Source organism: Leptonychotes weddellii, chromosome 15, assembly GCF_054177405.1.
Source record: "Leptonychotes weddellii isolate Sample4059 chromosome 15, ASM5417740v2, whole genome shotgun sequence".
NCBI classification, from domain to species: Eukaryota; Metazoa; Chordata; class Mammalia; order Carnivora; family Phocidae; genus Leptonychotes; species Leptonychotes weddellii.
The window spans coordinates 28937097-28961600 of NC_138383.1; the positions used below are offsets into that span (position 1 = coordinate 28937097).

The 24504-nt window shown below is 35.9% G+C and overlaps 1 protein-coding gene and 1 pseudogene across 5 annotated transcripts in view; one reads left to right on the forward strand and one right to left on the reverse strand.

The window, feature by feature from the left end:
• Positions 1 to 24504, forward strand: part of VMP1 (vacuole membrane protein 1) — a 120721-nt gene that overhangs the window by 32343 nt on the left and 63874 nt on the right. For 3 of the 5 annotated variants that reach the window (XM_081806046.1, XM_081806048.1, XM_081806047.1), the window contains exons 6-7: positions 14645 to 14812; positions 23099 to 23230. In XM_081806046.1, the coding sequence (XP_081662172.1) occupies positions 14645 to 14812; positions 23099 to 23230 (300 nt within the window). The remainder of the gene's footprint in view (positions 1 to 14644; positions 14813 to 23098; positions 23231 to 24504) is intronic. The other 2 variants (XM_081806050.1, XM_081806049.1) reach the window with 2 other exon arrangements.
• Positions 3122 to 4096, reverse strand: LOC102727026 (peptidyl-prolyl cis-trans isomerase FKBP3 pseudogene; annotated as a pseudogene).

Genomic DNA, 24504 nt, shown 5'->3' on the forward strand with positions numbered 1-24504 from the left:
CAGCGGGGAGCCTGCTTCTCCCTCTGACCCTCTCCCCTCTCATGCTGTTTCTCTCTCGCTCGCTCTCTAAAAAATAAATAAAATCTTTAAAAAAAAAAAAAAGCATCCATGGACAGTGTGTAAAGGAATGAGACTGTTATCTAATCAGCCTTTATTCACAAAAACAGGTGGCCCGACTGCATTTGATCTGCAGGCTGTAATTTGCTAACCCTTGCTCTAACTCACAAGGTGACAGTAGTACATTAGAAGAAGCATATTGAGTATGAGAGCCTTAGTGACCCAGCCACCTCCTAAAGGATTTTTACAAGACACATGCATTTGACTCATCCCTTTGCCAAAAAAAAGAATTATCACTTCTCTCTTCCAGGTCATAACATTAGATTTAACATGATGTTTTATAAGAGAGTATAGTTGTGCGAATGCTTGAATGGTCTAGAAAACCATTAAGGGAAAATAAACCAACTTTGTGTGAAGAGGGAAGTGGGAGAATTTCTTTCAGATGAGCCGCCTGATGATGGCAAGATTTAATTCTAATTTCATGTTGTAATCATTGATGTGTGCAGTTACTAAATACTGGTTTTTACAACGTTGCAGTCATTTTGAAAAGTAAGTAATTTATGGATTAAGTTTAGATTGTTATAAACAGTTGGGAGAACTGATGGGTTATTTCAGTAGCCACCTTAGAATTACTTCCCATTACTAGAAAAATACGATTCATAATTCTGTAAACAACCAGGTTAACATAAACAGGAACTTTGGTACTTGATAATGAGAAATATCTCTTAGGCATACTCCTTATATGCACATACATTATTATTCACGAAGTTACAAGACAAGCAGATGATTAAAGAGCCATTTGTAAACTGTAAGTGCCATTTATGATTTATAAAGTCTATTCTGTTTAACAATAACAAAAAGAATGAGTCCTTTCTAGAATTAACATCTCAAATAATGTGATATGTGAACACTTTTGACACTAGATGGAGCGGTTTCCTGGACAAAGCCTTAACAAGCCCTATGTTCCTTTCAAATAAATCCAGCTCCTAGAAAAAGAAGTCTAATGAGAACAATAACTATCAACAATAATGGTAAAAGGCACCCAAATACTGAGCTATAAAAAGAAGGCTGAATATATTTTACATGTAACTTTCCCCTTTGGTGTGTGTGTGTATTTTTTTTTTAAAGATTTTACTTATTTATTTGAGAGAGAGCACGAGCAAGGGGAGGTACAGAGGGACAAGCAGACTCCTTGCTGAGCGGGGGAACCCAACATGGGCTCCATCCCAGGACCCTGAGATTATGACCTGAGCTGAAGTCAGACACTTAACCGATTGAGTCACCAGGCACCCCCTTTGTTGTATGTATTTTAACCATCGAATTCCCTCACGTTTGGGGATCAGAATGGGAGAGAGATTCACATATTGAAAACATTAGAATTGCCTTGTCTAGATGCAGTTGGGATGTAGAAAAGCTTTGGAACAATTCATTCCATTGTGGAATAGATCAGGTTTTATTAGAAGCTATAACATCAAGGCATTATCATCTGAATAGTATTGATGAGTCATTTGTTTAATATGACCATTGTAATAGAAAAATATATTTCTCTTTGTTATAAGATAAATATAAAGAAAGTTAATTATGAGATACTGGCCTTTGTGTAAGATTCAAAGGCCTGTTTCTGCTTTAAAGTTTAGGATTATTTCATCACTAAAGTATGTGATAAAAATTATACATTTAAAAAATCTGACCTCTTGATTGTTATTGAATACTTATAGAACCCTTCTGTATATAGTGCCCTGTTTCCTTTAATGAACAAGTGCTTTATAATATGTATATAATACTTTATAGTGTGCTATTAAAAAGCTGTTTTTTCCCTTTAATGTAGACATTTCTTATACTTTGTGAGTATTGGCTATTTAATGCCTAAAGTAAATGTTACTTGGAAAATTGTATGGATATGGATTGAAATGAAATAGTGAAGTAGGTTCAGTAAAAGAAATATTATAATAATTGTTTAATGCCATGAGGTAGAATAATTCTTCTAAAAAATTGTTAGCCAATCCCTCTAGTTTTTTCCTGCTTGACTTCTGATTATTGCTTCATAGCTCACCTGTCTATCTCTCTGTAAGAGGGAAAAAAAAAACAAACCAGGGAAGACATTGGCAAAAGTAGGATTCTGGTATAACTTGATACTGCTCTGTATAGGTATAATGACTCTGTCTATAAGTATGCAGTGATTCAGGGCTCTTGCGGGAAGACCAAACAGGCCCTTCTTAGAAAAGGTCTGTTTGTGCTTTTTTTGATGAAGGCATTATCATCTCTTTTCCCTGCCTTTCCCCAAGAAATGACTCATCTATTAACTCTTGTGAGTATCACCACATCAAAAGAAGAAACCAAGGTCTCCAGGACGTAGGGCCAGGTTTCCCAAAACAAAAGGGGTATGCATAGACTGGATAACTTCCTGCCCTTAAATCACTGTTTATTAATGTGTGCTTAAATGAAAGGTAAGGAGATTCAGTTTAGCTGAAATCTATCCTGTTGGATATCTATTTTAAACAACTTATAACTTTTTTAAAGTTCTCTATAAATACGTGGTCCGCTTCTCGTGAATACTTAAATCAACTTTATGACCAAAAATTGTTTAGGTTTAGAGAAGAAAAGTAAAACATGTCTAGGGGTGTGGGGCTGGTTCAGTGGGTGGAGTATGCAACTCTTGATCTTGTGAGTTTGAGCCCCATGTTGGTTGTAGAGATTACATAAAAATAAAATCTTTTAAAAAGAAAACATATATTATGAATTAATTCAGTATAAAAATGACTTCAACAGGGTGTCCTTATAACTTGGGAGCTTGAAGTATAGAATTTACATTTTTTTGTTTTGGTTAGCAGTTTTATACTTACCATATAATACTTTTTTTACTATAGAATGTTATATAGGAGCACCTGGGTGGCTCAGTCGGTTGAGCTTCTGACTCTCGGTTTCAGCTCAGGTCATGATCTCGTGGATGGTGGGATCAGAGCCCCATGCTCAGCCAGGAGTCTGCTTGAAGATTCTCTCCCTCTACCCCTCCCCCCACTCATGCACGTGCAGGCACTCTAAAATAAATAAATAAATCTTTTTTTTTTCAAGACACTGAATATGTTTTTATTGAGCCTTTTAGTTTACAACATGAGGTAAAAGGAAAGTCATTTCTCCTTAAACAGTATTTTATACAGCTGTAGTAAAATATTTCAAACTTTAGGGAATTATAATGGATTACATATATTAAAAGTTGGGGATTGGGTAAACAATATCAGAGTTCTTGAATTTTCCAGTTGACTCTTCCCTTACAGTAGTAACCAGCTCTAGTTACGTAAGTTTCTTCAAGGCCATGTTTTATTGTTGCTGGTGTCTTTATATCCGAAGCATTGCTGTTTCAGTCAATATCCACTAATTCCACTTCACAAATGAGTTTTGCATTTGGTGGAATTTTGGCATCAGGCTGTCCTTTCTTTCCATAAGGCCGTTCTGGTTCAACCTCTAGTCGAACCTTTTCTCCTTTACTCGTAGTTAAGAGTGCTTCATCCCATCCTCTGATAACTTTGCCTATTCCAACCTTAAAACTTAAAGGCTTGGCATTTTTCTTCTTCTTTGAACTCGTTTGAATATTAGTATCAAAAACAGCCCCATCCTGTAGTGTTCCTGTATACCAGCAGTGAACAACATCTCCCTTTTTGGGAAAGTTGGTTTTATTTCCTTTTTTTAAGAACAGATTTTATATATTTTGGTGGACCCTCATCCAGAGTCTCTTCAGACTTAGTTTCTTTGGGTTTATCTTCATTAAGCTTCACATTTTTCACCTGCTCAGACACTTTACTTATACTTTCAGTACCCTTGAAACGCTTACTTTCAAAAAGATGGTTGTAGGCTGTAACCAAATGGTCCTTGTTAGCTGTCTTGGTCACATTTTTAATGTTTCCTAATAACTTATGTTCTGCAAGAAATGAATCTGAACCATGGTCCTGTAGAAACTTGATAATGTCCTTCTTGGGCAGCTGCTTACTGCGCAGCTGCTCCACGGTCCAGGCCTGCTGTGGTATCGCCGCCGCCATCTTCCCCCGCTCATAAATAAATCTTTTTTAAAAAAGAATCTCCTATATTCTTGCTGTTACCTAAGCTGTGCAGGCATTATTATTATTATTATTACTATTACTACTACTGCTGCTACTACTACTACTATTACTACTAGTAGTAGGCTTTTCATCAAATGAGGAATGTGAGATAGAAGTCTGATTATATCTAGTAAGTTACTAGCAGATTCAGAAAACAAACCCACATTAATGCCCAAATTACTGCTTTTTGACATATGATACTATATTTTATAGAGAGGGACCAGAGGCTTAATTTATAAACTTGGGACCTTCCTCACAAAAATAATATAAACACTAGTTTAACTTTTCAGTGCCCGTTTGGAATTAATAATTTTATGCTCTAGCCTTCTAGAATGATTTGCTATACACCATAACCTTAAGTTGTTTTCTGACTATGATGAGAAAAGCAATGATTAAAAGAATTTGAGAAGTAGAATTCCTGTTTGTAAAAGCATTTTTAAAGTCCCCTAAAAGTCGAACTTAAAGAAAACAAAGGTTTTGCAAGTTGTACAACCATTTGTCATCTCCTTTCATTTATTTATCACCCAGATATTCCTAATGAATCACATTCCAGACTAACCACTGACTCCTTTTGTTCCTTAGTGAAGGAGTATGGCAAACAAATGTTTTCCCAGTGAATCAGCACAGGATTCTTGATTTTATTACCTTTGCCCTAAAGTTTCCAGACAAAACTAATTGGAAATTTTGCCTTTGGGATCTCACTTGACTTCTGTGTATGGATGATGGATTAGGCTATGAATTGACATTACAGATGTTGTACAAACAACTCTAGTCTTTAGGAATGTTTTATCAGTTCTAAGGGAACCGCCTAAGGTGGAAGAATGTCTGTCTGTCCCCTTATCTTCCTTACAAAAACTCATGCATACACATACTGCACTTTTAATATTATATCATATTCTTCACCTTGGTTGATAAAGAGGTGTGGCTGAATAGGCTAACAATTAATTAATATTACCATTTTAGGTTTTTCCTTTAAAAAAAAAAATGTCTCTGCAAGAAACAAGGGCCCCCAAGTAAATCCAACAGTAAAGTTCAAAAGCAGAAAACATTTTTTAAATGAAGCAGCAGTGCACATACAAGTTTGTGATTTTACTAATGTAATTTTTTTCAGAGGTTAACGTGAATATCCCACACCCTCCCTACAAAAGACCCTAATTTGTGTTTGTAGTACCAAGACTTCATTCTCGGGGCTTTAATAGTACTACATTACTATCCAGGCACTACTTAAAACTTCTCTTCACTACCATATTAGGGTATTTTTGTGTCATATAATTTCAGGAATGATATTTTATCTCTTTAGGACAATTTTTTAAATTCTAAATTTGTCTTAGAACTTTTGGTATATTACTATTCCTGAAGTTAGAGTACAAATTGATCTCATAGAATTATCTCTGTTAAATTTTTTTCAATCAGTCACTAAAACTTCCTTTTATACACTACTCATGAAAGAGCTTAAGTTGTAGAAATATAACTTAAAATTTATCTTAAAAGAATAGTTTAAAAGTTAAAACACTTTTTCCACAAATACCTATATCTGCTCTTATAAGAAAATTTACCCCCGAATTAACTATGATTTTGCTCTCACCCAGACATACTATTCCCTAGCCAAGCAAGCATCATTTATCCTAGACAAGGCAAATTATTCCATGATCAAAACTTTGGAAAATATAATGTAATACATCTCATGAGACTAGATATATGAGACAAAACCAGATGTCTGATATGTCATGAATAGCTGAACTATCTTATTGAGGTGACTTCACTTAGAATGACTATACTGAATTATTTTTAAAAAACAAAACCTAAAACCTGCCTCTTTGATGAGAATTTAACTTTTCATTGCAATCTTAACATTTAACCTCCTCATCATTAACAGAAACTTCTATTGACATTAATTAGGATCTCTCGGGGGTTATGAGTACAGTTAGTGAATGTTACTTGTGACTTGATCTCTAGGGAATTTATAGAGCTTCCTCTGCTGGGGAATAACAGTCTGGGCTAGATATAGCTGTTTAGCTTCCTTTGATTACCACCTCATAGGTTAAAGGATACTGACCTTAACTGGAGAAATTAACCTTCAAGAACCTTCACTTGCCACTTTTCCTTGGATAGCGCTCCTTGTATTGATCTTTACCTTTCTGCATGGCACATCCTTTTAAATGCACCGAGATTCATTTTGTATCACATCATATGGTCTATCTTGATGAGTGTTTCATGTGTCCCTGAAAAGAATATAGATTTGGCTATTGTTGAATAGAGTGTTCCATATTGTTCAAGTGTTCTGTAGCCATGCTAGTTGTCAATTTAATTGTTCTATCAACTAATAAGAGAAGGATATTGAAATTTCCAGCTGTAATTGGGGATGTTTATTTGTCCTTTCAGTTCTGTCAGTTTTTGCTCTATGTATTTTACACTCTGTTATTAGGTGCCTATACACTTAGGGTTGTTCAGTCTTCCTGGGAATTAGTGATTTTATCATTATGAAATGTCCTTATTCATCCTGTAGTAATATTTCCTGTACGCAGGCCTACTTTATCTGATATTAATGCGGCCACTCCATATTTTTTATGATTATTTTAAATGAGTTATCTTTTTTCATCCTTTTACTTCTACTTTTGGGTCTTGATGTTTAAAATGGGCTTCTTATAAATGGCATGTACTGAGGTCTTGTTTTTAATCCAGTCTGACACTCTCTGCCTTTTCATTTGTATGTTTGGTACATTTATAATTAATGTAGTTATTAATATGGTTGGGTTTAAGGGCGCCTGGGTGGCTCAGTTGGTTAAGCGACTGTCTTCGGCTCAGGTCATGATCCTGGAGTCCCTGGATTGAGTCCCGCATCGGGCTCCCTGCTCACTGGGGAGTCTGCTTCTCCCTCTGACCCTACTCCCTCTTGTGTTCTCTCTCTCTCTCTCTCAAATAAATAAAATAAAATATTTAAAAAAATATATGGTTGGGTTTAAGTGTATCCTCAAACTATTTGTCCCACCTATTTTTTATTCTTCTTTTCCTACCTTTTTTTGGATTGAGCTTTTTTTTTTTTTAGCATATGTAATATAACTGCTTTGCAAGAGTATATTCTATTTTCTCCTTCCCATACTATCTTGTGTTGTCATATATTTTACTTCTACATGTGCCATAGTTTTTACTTTAGACAGCTAGATATTTTTAAAGAGATTTTTAATGAGTAAGAAAAGTCTTTTATATTTCCAGTAGTCTTTACTCCTTTGTGTACATTAAAATTTTCGTCTGGTAGAACAAATTTTTTTGGCTTTTTTTTTTGGTCTGAAAATGTTTTTGTGTTATCTTCATTTTTAAAATATATTTTCCCTGGATTCTAGATTTTTTTTTTTCCTTTCAGCACTTCATAGAAATAATTCCATTGTCTCTTGGTTTGCATTATTCTGATGAGAAGTCTTGTCTATATTTCCCTGTAGATAATTTATCTTTATCCCTCAGATTGCTTTTAAGATTTTCTCATCATTATTGAGTTATAGCAATTTGATTATATTATGATTATGATGCTTTTCAGTGATCTGATTAAGTTTTATTTTCTTTGTTTCTTTGTATTTGTCTTGACTGAGGTTTGTTGAGTTTCTTAGATCTGTGAGTTGATGGATTGGTATTTTTCTGCACACACTCCCCACTAACACAAACCTTCTCCTCTCTTTTCTGGGATTCCAATTACATGTATAGTAGACTGGTTGGTATTATTCCACAGGTTACTGAGGTTTATTTCTTTCATAGCCTTTACTCTCTATATCCTTTAGTTTGGACACTTTCTATTGCCCTATCTTCAAGGTCTCTAATATTTTCTTCTGTAGTGTCTAATCTATTAATAATCTAGCCAATGAATTTTTCTATACAGATACTTTATTTTCAACCCTAGAAGTTCCTTTTTTTTTTTTTTTTTTTAAGATTTTATTTATTTGACAGAGCACAAGTAGGGGGAGCAGCAGAGGGAAAGGGAGAAGCAAGCTGTCTGCTGAGCAGGGAGCCCTACACGGGGCTCAAGCCTAGGACTCTGGGATCATGACCTGAGCCGAAGGCAAATACCTAACCAACTGAGCCACCCAGGCACCCCTAGAAGTTCCATTTTTTTATACTTTCTTTCCTCATGTGTTTATGTTTTCCTTTAAATCAGGTATCAACAAACTTTTTCTGTAAAAGGCCATATAGTAATTATTTTAGACTTCATGGACTATAGAGTCTTTCAGAGCTATTCAGTTTTGCCATTGTAGCACAGTATTAGCCAGACATGATATGTAAATGAATGCACATGGCTGTATTCTTTGAAACTCTATAAACTAGTGTGGGTCAAATTTGGCCCATATTTGAAGTTTGTCAGTTGCTGCTTTAGATTCTTGAACATACTTGTATTTACTGTCTTTAGGTTCTTGTCTGCTAATTCCATTATCTCTGACATTTCTGTTTCTATTGACTAATGTTTCTTCCGGTTATGGGTTATATTTTCATGCTTCACAGAACAGTTGTTTCTTATTAGATGCTGGACATGTATTATATTGTTGATTGTGTGGATTTTGTTGTCTTTCTTTGCAGAGCATCAATTTTTTTGTTTTGGTGGACAGTTAAGTTACCTATGGATCAGCTTGATCTGTTTAAGGGTTTTTAAAAAACATTTTATGGCCTATCTGGAGTAACTGTTACTCTAGGCTCTTTCCAAGGTCTTCTTCCCTGAATGCTATCTCTCCACTTTAGCTGGTTGAAGTGCAAGTGTTTCCTAGTCCTGTGTGAACTCTAGGAATTGTTTAGCTTACAACTCCCTGTTAGTTGTTTTCCTGCTGCTTATACTTTGCCTAGCCTAATGGAATCTCACTGTAGCCTGCCATGCAGCTTTATATGTCAGAGCCTCAAGGGGACCTTGTGTGTATTTCTAGAGTTCTTTTTCTGCATAGCTCCCTCTTTATTAGTATTCTGTCCCACAGATTTAATTTACTCAGCCTCCCTAAACTCGGATTTACTTCTGAACTCAGCAAGACCGCTATGCTTTGTTTGTTTGTTTATTATTTTTAGTAATCTCTACACCCAGTGTGGGGCTCAAACTCATGACCCCGAGAGCAAGAGTTCATGCTCTTCAGACTGAGCCAGCCAGCTGCCCCGAGACCACCATGCTTTGCTTGGGCTCTTTCTCTTTGGATTTTGCTATAAACATGAAATGTGTCTCCAGATGAAAAGCCAGAGTCATCATAGGGTTTCCTCATTTGTATCCCTTCTCTTAGCCATCAGAAATCATGTACTGCCTGTGGTACAATGCCTGAAAAGAATTGTTCCATATGTTTTGTCCAGTTTTCTAGATTACTGTAGATGTAAAAGTCTGTACCATTTACTTCATGATCTGAGACAAAACCACCCAACCAAAGGCCAGGACCTCTAACTCATACATATCAATACCTGCATACTCCCAGGACAGCTGTAACTTCCTGCTCAGTACATTGTGGGTTTTTTTTTTTTTAAATATGTTTCATGGTGGTTCTGTCCAGATAGCCTTTTCTACTTATACAATAGCTGTTTGTCTTTATCCCTTTTTTTTTCATTTAGTATGGTTAAAATATGATTCTTAAATATTTGATACATTGCAGTGGAACTTGTAGGTTTTGAAAATAAACTTAAAAGGTAGTTTGAATATGTGTAACCTTTAAAATTATTCTAATCAAAACCATTTTTTAGTTTTGATGTTTGCATTTTTTCTGTAAACTAATCTTTATTTCAGTCAACTCAGTTACATTTAGGAACCATCAGCCTATAATGTTGAAAAGAACTTGTGAGGTTTCTTATAGTTAGCATAGTTTAAACTAAAATGTCAAGGTACAGGCTAAACGGGCTCTTGAGAATGAACAAAGGACAAGAAGCTGAGTTATTTGTGTCCATTTTGCTGGGAACCACCACATCTGCTCTAAGACTGAGTAATCATGACTTATTAGTGTGGTTATGGAAAGTATATATCAGTTTAGTTCTGTGAATGAACTGTCCTTTCTTTAGGGAAAAAATTCTCATCAGATTGCTGAAATTTTCCCTTATTAGAATTACTTAAAATTGAAACTATGAATAAGTGTTTTATCTTGTTGGATAGTGTCTTTGATCTGTTGAGGTACATATTTTATCTATATTTCAAGAACAGAAATGTAGTTTTTTCTTTCCTGTGTATCCCAGAAATCTTAGTTTAGCATCCAGGACCATTTAATTTTTGTTCATTGAGAGTTCATTTCTAGAGTTGAGGTGTAAACTGTTCCTACATCTTACAGGGGACAATTGTATGGGGATATCGTGGACAAAACCTTGAATTTCTTCTGTTTACTTACTGGTATCACATTTTTCTTTTGTGTTTTCAAACATTACAGGTGGAAACTAAACTGTTTTTTTTTAATTGCATCTTATACTTAGCTATGTGTGCAGTAAGAAAATTTTCACCTAATTCAATTATTCTGAATTCCACAAACTTTAAACTTGTTTTTTTTTTTAAGAATCACAAAGTAAGGGGCGCCTGGGTGGCCCAGTTGGTTAAGCGACTGCCTTCGGCTCAGGTCATGATCCCAGGGTCCTGGGATCGAGCCCCGCGTCGGGCTCCCTGCTCAGCGGAGAGCCTGCTTCTCCCTCTCCCTCTGCATGCCGCTCTGCCTACTTGTGCTCGCTCTCTCTGTGTGAAATAAATAAATAAAATCTTTAAAAAAAAAAAAAAAAAAGAATCACAAAGTAAGGGCGCCTGTGTGGCTCAGCTGGTTAAGCGACTGCCTTCGACTCAGGTCATGATCCCAGAGTCTTGGGATCGAGTCCCACATCGGGCTCCCGGCTCGGCGGGGAGCCTGCTTCTCCCTCTGACCCTCTCCCCTCTCATGCTGTTTCTCTCTCTCTCTCTCTCTAATGAATAAATAAATAAAATCTTAAAAAAAAATCACAAAGTAATAATTTTCCCCCAACTGTGAAATCTTTTATGCATGTAGTATTCAAAGAAGAAGTTGTGAATTTCATGGTTAATCATAATTTTTAAGGAAAATGTGACTGATCAAAAGCATTTATGTAATTATTTTTTAAATGTAAATATTGCTGTTTATGGATTTCTGTGAATTAAAACTCAAGGAAAAGAGGAACAGACTATAAAACTTCACATAGAATTTTTTGGTACAGAAAAAAATTTTTTTTAAAGATTCTTTATTTGAGAGAGAGAGAGAGATCACAAGTGGGGGGGGGAGGGTAGAAGGAGAAGCAGACTCCCCACTGAGCAGGGAGCCCAATGCGGGACTCAATCCCACACCCTAGGATTATGACCTGAGCCAAAGGCAGACACTTAAGTGACTGAGCCACCCAGGCGCCCAAAAAATGAATAATTGATTGATTCAGTGCTAAGTGTAGAACTTCATTTTTTAGATTTTATTTGAACACATGCCAGTTGCATATAGGGAGAAATGTAGCTTAGATTTATGAATATATTTTTCCTATTAACATGCAACAAAAAGTTTTGTTTTAAATCACCTTTTAAAAATAAAAGTATTTTAAGATTTTATTTATTTGAGAGAGAGAGACAGTGATAGCAACAGAGATAGAGCACAAGTGGTGGGAGGGGCAGAGGAAGAGGGACAAGCAGACTCCCCACTGAGCAGGAAGCCCAACTTGGGGCTCGATTCCCAGGACCCTGGGATCATGACCTGAGTGGAAGTCAGATGCTTAACCGACTGAGCCACCCAGGCGCCCCCATCACCTTTTTGATAGCAATAGGTCTTTAATATTTTATTTTCATTGTTGCATCTTGTGCACATTTGTCTTTGAACCACAATTCTTTTTTATTTTTTAGATTTTATTTCTTTATTTATTTATTAGAGAGGGAGAGAGCACACACACGCAAACATATGAGCAGGGCGGGGAGGGGGCAGAGGGAGAGGGAGAGAGAATCTTAAGCAGGCTCTGCGCTGAGTTTGGAGCCTGACACTGGGCTGGATCTCACGACCCTGAGATCATGACCTGAGCCAAAGTCAGACGCTTAACCAACTGAGCCACCCAGGTGCCCCTGAACCACAAATTCTTTTACCTTATGATTTAAAAAGGCTCTCTTATATACAGAGACCACTTACTCTATATGTATATGTATAGAGAGAGCGAGAGAATAAAATTATGTGTACCTTTTACATATATAACATAATTTCATATTATATTACTTACATAACTTAAATTTTTTTATTTATTATCCTATAAAATTTTATTCTACAAATATAGTATTTTTCTTCATAATAATTAATGGCTAGTACCTTTTGAGGGCTTATTCTAAGCTGAGTACTTTATATGAGTTGACTGATTTAAACCTTATAGTATCCCCAGAATGTAGGTTCTGAAGGTATTTGATGATTTCCATTTTATAGATTAGGAAAGCAAGACTCAGAAAGTAAGTGACAGAGGCCAGAACCTGAACCAGAACATCTGGCTCTAGAAGTTATGCTATGGCCACTATGTCCTCAGTATGCTTTACCCTTGTGTGTTAGAGCAACATGTTAAGGATGTCCAGGGTTTAGCTGTGACACCTCATGAGAACTTTGGAAATTGTTAGATTTTATTGACGTATTTGATTATATTTGGAGTTTTTAAATTTTGGAGCTGGATAAAACTAAGAGTCTAATTCTTTTGCCTTGCAGAAGAGTAAAACTGAGGCCCAGAAAGGTTAAGTGACTTTGTCTAAGTTTAATTTCTGACCCTTAATTTACTGTTCTCCCAATGGTTCCCAAACCTAGCCTATTAGAACCTAACCTATTTGAAATTCTAAAGGAGCTTGTTTAAAACATACAGGTTCCCATCCCCACCTATTGAATAAATCTATGCATAGGGGACCGATACATATATATTTTTAAAGATTGTATTTATTTATTAGAGAGAGAGAGCATGAGTTGGGAGAGGGGCAGAGGGAGAAGCAGACTCCCTGCTCAGCGGGGAGCCCGATGTGGGGCTCAATCCCAGCACCCCAGGATCATGATCTGAGCCGAAGGCAGACACTTAACCAACTGAGCCATCCAGTCGCCTCAGGAATTTATATTTTTAGTAAACTCCCTACTTGGTTCTTATGCAGACCCCTCACCTTGGCATACATGTGCACGTGGGAACCATTGTGTTTAAGCCTTTATCACACATCTAATATTAATCCATTTTAACCAGTGTGATTATTAATTTTTGTAATATTTTAAAATAAAGGTACACAGCAACACAAAAGCTTCCATAGAAAAAATTGCTTTAAAAGAAAAACTCAGGGCACCTGGGTGGCTCAGTCAGTTAAGCGTCTGCCTTTGGCTTAGGTCATGATCCCAGGGTCCTAGGATTGAGTCCCGCATCGGGCTCCCTGCTCAGCGGGAAGCCTGCTTCTCCCTCTACCACTCCCCACTGCTCATGATCTCTCTCTCTCTCTCTCACACTCTGTCTTTCAAATAAATAAAATCTTTACAAAAAGAAAAAAAACTCACTGATACTGGTTCCACACTTTTGTTTTAAGGATCTGTTATCTTTGGGGGAGGTAAGTTAGGTAGTTACTTCACCAACTGTTTTTAAGTAAGGACAAAAAGTGGTATTCTCAAATTATGCCTAAAAGAATAGGGCACAGGAAGTTTCTATCACAGGCTGTAACATTCTTACAATTGGGAATATAGATAAATAAAATCAGAATAAAGCCAGAAATCATAAGGTTTCTAGAGGCTGGTGTTGGGGGAGGAGATTGATTACAAAAGGACATGAGGGAACTTTTTGTAGCAATGGAAATATTCTATATCTTGATTGGTTGTGGTTATACAGTTGAATATATTTGTCAAAATTCATTAAACTACAGACATAAAAATAGTGACTCTTACTATACATAAATTATACCTCAATAAATCTGAATTTTTTTAAAAAAAAGCAAGCCAGGAAGCAATTCTGAGAAGTATTATTTTTTCAAATTACCAACTGTAACTTGAAATATTTAGTTAGATTCGTGTTCTTTATTTTTTTTAATATATTTTTTAAAGATTTTATTTATTTATTTGACAGAGAGAGAGACACAGAGAAGGAACACAAGCGGGGGAGTGGGAGAGGGAGAAGCAGACTCCCCACTGAGCAGGGAGCCCAATGTGGGGCTCGATCCCAGGACCCCAGGATCATGACCTGAGCTGAAGGCAGATGCCCAACAACTGAGCCACCCAGGCGCCCCAGATTCTTGTTCTTTGAAAGCTAAGATTTTTCAGGGTGCTTGGGTGTCTCAGTTGGTTAAACATCTGACTCTTGATTTCAGCTTAGTTCATGATCTCACAGAGTGAGATTGAGCCTCGTGTTGGGCCCCATGCTGGGTGTGGAGCCTGCTTAAGATTCTCTCCCTCTCCCTTTGCTGCCCCCCCCATAAAAATAAAGAAATGAAAGCTAAGATTTTTCTATTTACATATAGTAATTAAGATACTGTTAAAATGACGTGTATTGATAATTCCTTTTGCTTTAATATTTCTCATCAGAGGTTTCTCATATTTGTTTTATAGGGTCCACATATAGCTTCAGTTACATTAGCTGCTTATGAATGCAATTCAGTTAATTTCCCCGAACCACCCTATCCTGATCAGATTATTTGTCCAGATGAAGAGGGCACTGAAGGAACCATTTCTTTGTGGAGCATCATCTCAAAAGTTAGGATTGAGGCCTGCATGTGGGTAAGATGTCCATTTTCATCTTTGTCTAAAATTAACCTCACTGTCTTGATACTTTGTTGTACCTCATTAAAATTGAGTCCAAATATATATCTACCTAGCGAGTCAATAGATAATTAATTCATGAAGTCACCAGTTATCCACTTACAAGTAAGAGAAGCCCTTTAGAGTTTCCCCTATTCATGAATGACATTCAGAAGGAAGGCATGAAGCCAAGGGTATCACAAAGCAGTGGATGCCAAGTAGACCACAGGAGGGAAAAGGAGGACGGATAATGCAACTATACTACTTTGCAAAATTTTACCAATGTTAATAAACACATGTAGATAGATAAACACATAGCAAATGGTTATATATCAGACCCAGGTTGGTAAATGTTGTCTCTCTCCTATATTCAAGATACTCTGTTTATTCTTAGAGGGCTTATTTCATTTTCTGAGTTGTTAATAATACTGAAGTAAGGTCAGATATTTTTTAATAAACCAAACTTTACTGTAGGGGAAGTATCAGATGATATGGTTGTCTATGGTGATCTTACTTTCAATTGTACCAATTATTCTTTTATGGTTTGCTTAAGTATATTTTGGGAAGCTTTTGGACTGTATGTTCAGTGGCAGATTATTTTAATCTATACAAAGCATTCTTTTTTTTTTCATTGTGCCAAATTCATTCAAGTGTGTATCATTAAGGAATAGTTCCTTTGCTAAAGACTTTCTATTATCATTTGAATATTTTTTATCATTTGGACTCATTAAGTTGTATGTTCTCTGTAACTTTTTTCCCCTAACAGTGTCTTATAAAATAAAATATATGGGACAGATCACTTAAAAATCTCAACTAAAATGGGCATGAATACCAAATCCACAGAAGAGGCAGAGTTTTCAAATACATTTGTTTAAATGTTAGCAAGGATGTTGGGTGTGTTTTTTTTTTCAAACTATCTTTATTTTTAGTATAAGTTATTTGTCTGTTACAGTATATATACTATAACCTAGTGTGTTGTATTTTAAAAGAATTACAAGGGAAATGCCATATATTGAATTTGTTGAATATGAAAGACAGGAATAATTGTCATATTTCCTGTTATTCTTTTATAAATACTGGAAACAGATTCATTGTACTAGTTGCATATGTTTTATAAATTTGACCACATTAGTCTTTTGATGACAAATATTTTTTTTTTTTTTAGATTTTATTTATTTATTTGAGAGAGAGAATGAGATAGAGAGAGGATGAGAGGGGGAAGGGTCAGAGGGAGAAGCAGACTCCCTGCTGAGCAGGGAGCCTGATGCAGGACTCCATCCAGGGACTCCAGGATCATGACCTGAGCCGAAGGCAGTCGCTTAACCAACTGAGCCACCCAGGCGCCCTGATGACAAATATTATTAAAATAACAAAATACTGGGAACATGCCAGAAAGAGACCATGTATATAGATTTTGGTTTTCAGTTTTGCTTTTGTTCTTTGATAAATGGTTTACGTGGCTGGATTAACACTAATGCCAACAAAGAAAAACTTCCATTGCAGCTGGCAGTGATAATTGCCTCCTCCAACTCCTATAGTTCATACTGTCTGAAGTGCTCATTTGGCTTGGCTCCATGCATGCCTTAAATTAGTTAACTTGGCTGGTGTAGTGGCTTACTTTCCCAAATAAATTTTAAGCTTCTAAAAAATATAGACTGTACCTTAAATTTATTACCCTTACAGCAATCACCATTAGGCTTTGCACATAGTATAAGACTGTTGATAAGTACTGATTAATTGGCTAAGTGCTCCTCATATTTCCTTTTTTGAAATTATTTGTCATGTATAAAGTATAGCACATATCAAGTTATGTTTAAATTGGTTCCTTTTGTTCTCAACATTTATATGGATAGTCCTTCCAACAAAAGGTGCTGGGAAAACAATATTCACATGCAAAAGAATGAATTTGGACCCTTATCTTATGCTGTATGTAAAAATTAACTCAAAATGCATTAAAGACCCAAACTAAAACTATAAAACTCTTAGAGGAAAATATAGAGACATATCTGCATGATGTTGGATTTGGCAGTGGTTTCTTAAATATGACCCCCAAAGCATAGGCAACAAGAAAAAAAATAGATAAATTGAACTTCACTAAAATTAAAATCTCTTATACATCAAAGAACACTAAGAGTGAAAAGACAACCCACAGAATGGGAGGAAATGTTCATAAATCATATATTTGATAAAGGTTTAATATCCAGAATGTTTGAAGAACTTCTGCAACTCAACAACAAAAGACAAACAACCCAATTAAAAAATGGGCAAAGAACTTGAATAGACTTTTCTCCAAAGAAGATATACAAATGGCCAGTAAGTACACAGATTCTCAACATCATTTAGTCATTGGGGAAGTGCAAATCCAAAACACATGGAAATATCTCTTTACACACACTAGGATGGCTGTTATTTTTTTTTTTAAAGAAAACAACAAGTGTTAGGATGTGGAGAAATTGGAATTCTTATAGACTGTTGGTGAGAATGTAAAGTGATTCAGCTGCTGGAGAAAAGAGTTTTGTGGATTTTCAAAAACTTAAACATAAAATTACCATATGATCCTCCTCTAATTCCACTCCTATGTAAATACCCACAAAGAACTGAAAACTAGGACTCAGGTATAAGTATAGGTACTTGTACTTCAATGTTCAGCAGAATTATTCACATTTTCAGAAAGGTGGAAACAGCCCAGTGTCCCTCAGCAGATAAATGGATAAACAAAATATAAAATACAGGTGACCATCCACTGCCATGGCCAGGGCAGGGGCTGCTTTCCACTGCTTGGGCGTCTTGTCCAGAGCCAGGGCCTTAGGCTTGGTCTCCTGCGGGGGTGCACGGTGCCGTTTCCGAATGCCTACAGGAAGGGCTCTTTGACAAGACCAACAAACACCATTTCTTACACAGCCTGGCTCTGTTAGGATTGCCCCATTGCAGAAAGTCCCTCTGGGCTGGTTACTGCTAGCTTCTGGAACCACCTTATTCTGCACCAGCTTTTACTACCAGACTCTGAGTGGAGACCCCAGCATCCAGACTTTAGCCCCTGTAGGAGGGAGCCTGCGAATCTTGGGCTGGGTAGCCTTGGCTCTTTGAGCTTCCTTGCATTTGATTTCTGGGTACTTCTTTAAGAGTTGGAGCAGGGAGGGGATTAAAAGAGAAAGGCCCCTCCCCCCAAAAATGCAGTATGTACATATAATGCAATATTATTCATCCATAAAAAGGAATGAAGTTCTGATTCGTGCCACAATATGGATGACCTTTGAAAACATCATGTTAAATGAAATAAGTGATTACATAGAAAGACAGATATTGTATGATTCCACTTACGTGAATTGTCTAGAAGAGTCAAATTCATAGAGACAAGAAGTAGATTCGAAGTTACCAGAGTTGTGGGGAATGAGAAGTTAATGCTTAATAGGTGCAGAGTCCATTTGGGTGATGAAAAATATTGGAAATAGTGATGATGGCTGCACAATATTGTGAATGCAATTAATGCCACTTAGTTTTATATTTTAAAATGGTTAAATGGGATATAGTCATAAAAAGTTCATGCTACTGAGGGTGAGAAACTTAATTTAGAATGTGTTGGCTTTGATTCTTATAGTTTACTTTTCACAGATGTGGTCCCATTTGTGTTCATATCCATATGTTTTTTTCAAGAGAATGTCTTGCTTGATTAAAAACTTATTTGAAATTTTTATCTAATTTGTACTTAGCAAAATAAAATGTCTTTACAGACTTCACTTAAATGTACTGAATCAGTAAAATCATTAAAATACAAAGTACTTTCAATTATAACATAAAGACCAGGGTTACCCTCAGTTTCAACTTGTTCATATGGGTCTTAGGAGCACGCTAAAATGAATTGTTTGATATTGTTGATCATTAGTTACTTTTTTTCATTTGCACCTTTTGATCTTCCACAATTTGGCTGATTCACCAGTGCAAGGCTTCAAAAATTTTTTCACTCATGAATTCCAGTAACAGTTATGTATCCAAGCACTGGAGATTCAGAGTGAGCAAAACTGAACAGTCTCTACCCTCGTGGAGCTTTACATTCTAGTGAGGGAAATAATTATCATGAAAAAAATGTATAAGTAAATATCATGGAAAAATTATATATATAAATATGAAGGAGATATCTGTATAACACAAAAATTTTCCCTGATTTGTAATTCAGGGAAGATTTCCATGAAGAAGCGATGTTTCAGTTCCAATCTAAGAATGATAAGGAGTAAAGCGGTACAGCAGGGCAGGGAAGAGAAGAGCATGTGTGTTGACTTTTAGATAAAGAGCATCACCTTTTAAAGTCATTTATTTGTTAAGTTCATGGTTAGAGGGTGTTTATTGTGGTAATATATGCATAATGTAAGTTTTACCATCTTAACAGTTTTTTTTTTAAGATTTATTTATTTTAGAGAGAGAGAGTGGGGGGATAATATCTATTCTACTTTCTGCCTCTTTGAATATGTCTAATCTATATAAATGGAATCATATAACACTTGTTTTTCTGTGTCTGGCTTATTTCACTTAGCGTAATGCGTTCAAGTTTTGTCCATGTTGTAGCACGTGTCAGAACTTCATTCCTTCCTGAAGCCATTTTAAAACTGACCCAAGAGAAACCGGAAGCAAATCTTCTCTTTTATTTGCAAAACAGTCTTGATAATTCTACTAGGATTGTATAATTGGTTTTTTTTAAACATAGCTGTAAGAACCCTGAATTTTTCAGTAGTTTCAAGCTTACCCTCCTAACTTCTGCTCTTAACCTCTGATTTATGTTTGTAATTGGAATATGTAATAGAAAAATGATTTTGGTTTTAAAAAGTATTAATACACAGATAATACAAAACTGTAATTTCTGAGAGTCAGCTTATGTAAAATTTTCTGCTCTCCAGATTTTTACCATTAAACTTATGATTCCCAACATGGAAAAGCAAAATGCTGCTGATTTGCTTGTGAATCCACTTGACAAAACTTTTTAAAAATTCAGGATTTTTCTCCTCCCCCAAATCTTTGAATAAAATTGACACTCCAGGGGTGCCTGGGTGGCTCAGTGGGGTAAGCATCTGCCTTAGGCTCAGTCTTGATCCCAGGGTCCTAGGATGGAGCTCCACATTGGGCTCCCTGCTCAGTGGGGAGTCTGCTTCTCCCTCTCCCTCTGCTCCCCTGCTCCTGCTCTATCAATTGCTGTCTCTCTATCACAAATAAATAAATAAAATCTTTAAAAAAAAATTGACACTCCAGGAAGATATTTCCCTCTTGGTTTTGCATATTTTGTGCATGTTAAACTCTTCTCCAATTCAAGAAGCATGGACTTCAGGGTAATCAATTGATATGGAGCACATGGTTTTTAGAAGAGCTTTCTGAATTATTGCTTGACTAAAAACCACTTGTCTCTGTTTTGCAATAAGGAAGCCGGTTATTTCTTCCCCTTAATTAAACCTAGGCTGACAGTTTTTAGTGTTCCATAGTTCTGTTTTGGTTTTTTGTTTTGATTTTGCAAGAATTATAAAATTGTTTTGTAAGAGTCTTGAGATTATGGGACTTCAGTGTCTAATTTGAGATAAATGACTAAATAAGCTTTTATGTCTAGAATATAATGTGTTTGGGGGGACCTGTCTGGATGACTATATTTCTTTTATTTATAAGCATAAAAAACAGTATTGACTCGTGATCACCATTCTTTTTTCTTGATAATGTGGGAAAACATGAGCAGAATTAAACTATAACAATAAATATGGTCAACCAAGTATAAGATAATATGTAGCTCTTGATTTCATTTCAATACATTATTACTTCCTTTTTAGCTTTAAGGAAACTTGTCATGAGTTTGAATCATATGATTGCTTTCAGAACTATTGAACATTTGAGTTAACAGGTTTTAAGAGAAGTTCATGTTTTGAATAAAATGTTGCAAGTAATTTTTATTCCCATTTTTTGTAATGGGAAAAAATTTAAGTATAGAGAATTATAATTAATTTAATATATTATCACCCAACCTCAGCTAATATTAATTCCTTGCTAATATGATTTATCTATATCCTTTGTCACTTGGCTGTCAATTATCTTGAAGCATATCCTACATAACATATCACATTTCATCTGTAAATATATCAATCTTAGGACTTAAAAAACATTATCACACCTAAGAGAAATTAGGAATAGTCTCTTCAAATCAGTTACCCCATTAATGTTCAGATTTTTCTGATTGTGTTTATTTCCTTGTTTTTTGTTTGAAATTTATTTGTGGTTAAACTGGGTTGTTTGTCAAATATAGTTTCCCATAGTCTGGATTTTACTAATTGTATCCCAGTTGGCATAGTTCAGATGTGTTTCTCTGTTCCCTGTGCTTCTTGTGAGTTGATAGTTAGATTGAGAGGCTTGAAAAAAAACTTTTTTTGACAAGAATACACTTCATAGTCTTGTGTATTTCTATCACAAGGAATAATAATGTCTGATTGTCTTTCTTTTTGTGATATCAGCACCATTGTGATACAAGTTCATTATTTTATTAGGGTTATACTTGGGGGTATTCCAGTCACATCATTTTTTTCTTTAGTTATTGATTAGAATATTTTTATAAAGAGAAACCTCCTTGGGGCGCCTGGGTGGCTCAGTCAATAAGTGTCTGCCTTCAGCTCAGGTCATGATCCCGGGGTCCTGGGATTGAGCCCCACATCGGGCTCCCTGCTCTGCAGGGGGCCTACTTCTCCCTCTCCCACTCTCCCCTGCTTGTGTTCCCTCTCTCGCTGTGTCTCTCTGTCAAATAAATAAATAAAATCTTTAAAAAAAAAAAAAAAGAAACCTCCTTTTCACCAATTTGGTTACCCTGAGATATCTTTCATATAGATAAGACAGGATAAGTAATGGATTCTTTCCCTTTTTTTTACCTGTTTTTTAAATAATAAATTGGTTCTCTGATATCCTCCAAAGTTGACTAATGTTAACTAATGTAATATTTTGTTTAGCAAAATATGATTTGTGTTTTTTTCATATATCCTTCGATGTATAGTCTCTCTTCCCTCTCATCTATGTTCTTTAAGTATAGCCTGATTCTTTTGGCACTTAAATATATTCCTTTTCAGAACTCTTGTTTCAGGGCGCCTGGGTGGCTCAGTTGGTTAAGCGGCTGCCTTCGGCTCAGGTCATGATCCTGGAGTCCCTGGATCGAGTCCCGCGTTGGGCTCCCTGCTCGACAGGGAGTCTGCTTCTCCCTCTGACCCTCCCCCCTCTCATGTGCTTGCTCTCTCTCATTCTCTCTCTCAAATAAATAAATAAAATCTTTAAAAAAAAAAAAAAGAACTCTTGTTTCACATGTGAATAATGCAGTTTCATTTGGAGATTGTTGATTCCACACATCGGAATATAACACTATGAACACAAAATGTTTGAATTTGATAATGTTCCTTGGGGATTCTTTTCAAGGTATTTGCTGACAGAGTCATAGTACAGAGTGAATAGAAAGACCTAAAATTGCTTCTGAGAATTACCAAAGCTTTTTCATTCACTATGACTCAAGGCGAAGGATGGTTCAAAGTTGAGAATTTTCCTAGAGACTGTGTACCTTTTACATTATTATCTTGTATTTAAGCCTTTTAAGTCCAAACCAAGTTCTGGTTCTCTTACCTTTGTTTTCATCCTTTTGTCCTAAGCTGATTGAAAAAAATTCTCTTCAAAAACAAGAATCCACAAAGTGACTGAAACATGAGTCACTCAATGTCCTGAGGAAATAAACATTTTTCCTGTGGTGAAAATCTATCCATCCTAATGTTGAGTTTTCAAGGGGCTTCCTGACCGCGATTTGTTAAAAGTTTTAACTCTGTACAAAATAATGTTGTATTGAGATTAAAGCAACACCCTAAATACCGGAAGATTCCTAGAAAAAAAATTTTTTTAATATTTTATCTAACAGTTATACTGGTGAATACTTATTACCGAATCATTTGAAAATTTGAAAACGGCGGCGGGGGGGGAAGCTGGCAAAATAACAGTATAAGTAGAGACGCTAGAGAACTTAACATAAATTTCATATCTGTAATGCACCAGGTATTGTATAAGAGTTCAATGTATATTATGTTGTCTGGCATTGCACAGGTCAATATTAGGACCAGGATTCACACTTATGTTCTCTTGATTATGCAATATATGTTTTCCTCCCTAACACATGCATCTTAACATGCTTTTGGTGATGTAGAAAAATATAGATTTGATCTGTTTAGTGTCACTGTGTTGGGAACAGAATCTCATGTGACTATTTGGTTTTGCACATAGGGTATCGGTACAGCAATTGGAGAGCTGCCTCCATATTTCATGGCCAGGGCAGCTCGCCTCTCAGGTGCTGAACCAGATGATGATGAGTATCAGGAATTCGAAGAAATGCTGGAACACGCAGAGACTGCACAAGTAAGAACAGTAGGGAAAAAAAAACAAAACAGAATACTTTAATTATCCTTAAAGAAGTTGTGGCTAAGGTGAAATTGTTAATAGTTACTTTGAAGAAGAAAACTGCCAGTGTAAAAATAAAAATACATGGTTTGGGATAGAATATTCAGAAAAGCTGAAATATAAAAGTGAGTATAATCTTGATTTTAGAATAGAGAGATACAGACAGTCCACAAGACAACTCAGACTAAGCTGAAACACCTGGCCAGAAACCAGGGTAATTTGTTGTTGCCAATGAAGTTAAGGAGCCGAAACATTTCTTTGTCCATTATGTGTTTTTAAGTATTATCAAGCAGACCACTAACTAAATAAGGGGGACAAGTAGGTGGGTCAGGCTATGAGTCCAAAATAGTCAAACTTCTGAATAAGTTTTTGAGAATAACATCGAAACAGTTTACCATGTTTAGAGGAAATTATTTGGGAACTCCTGATTAATAAAGGACAATTACAAGGGTGCCTGGTCAGCTCAGTTGGTAGAGCATAGAGCTCTTGATCTCAGGGTCATGAGTTCGAGCCCCACATTGAGGGTAGAGATTACTTGAAAAAAAAAAAAAGGTTTTTGGGGCACCTGGCTGGCTCAGTCAGTAGAGCATCTGATTCTTGATCATCAGTTTGAGCCCCACATTGGGCGTAGAGATTACTTTAGGAAAAAAAAAAAATATATATATATATACACACACACATATACACATATACTTTTTTTTTTAAAGAAAGAAAGGACAATCATTAATAAACTTACCTTTAACAGTGGGGGGGAGGGGTAAAGGCTGAGGCCTTTATACCTGAGTATAAACTATATATCAACCTATATCTTAATGTTATAAAATAGATGTTTTATTCTTTGCAGGAAAATTCCTAAGAATATTAACTGATTGATTCTCCATCTTGGGAATGACAGTAGAAATCAACATAGACAAAAATAAAATATAAAAGAGATTTTTGAAAGATTATATATAAAATATATCTCCCAGGGCTCTTGGGTGGCTCAGTCATTAAGCGTCTGCCTTCAGCTCATGTCATGATCCCAGGGTCCTGGAATTGAGCCCTGCATCGGGCTCCCTGCTCAGCGGGAAGCCTGCTTCTCCCTCTCTCACTCCCCCCTGCTTGTGTTCCCTCTCTCACTGTGTCTCTGTCAAATAAATAAATAAAAATCTTTAAAAAAAAAAATACATCTCCCTTCCCAGATTTGCTCATTAACCTATGAAATGAAATTGTTTGAAAAATTGTCTTATTGT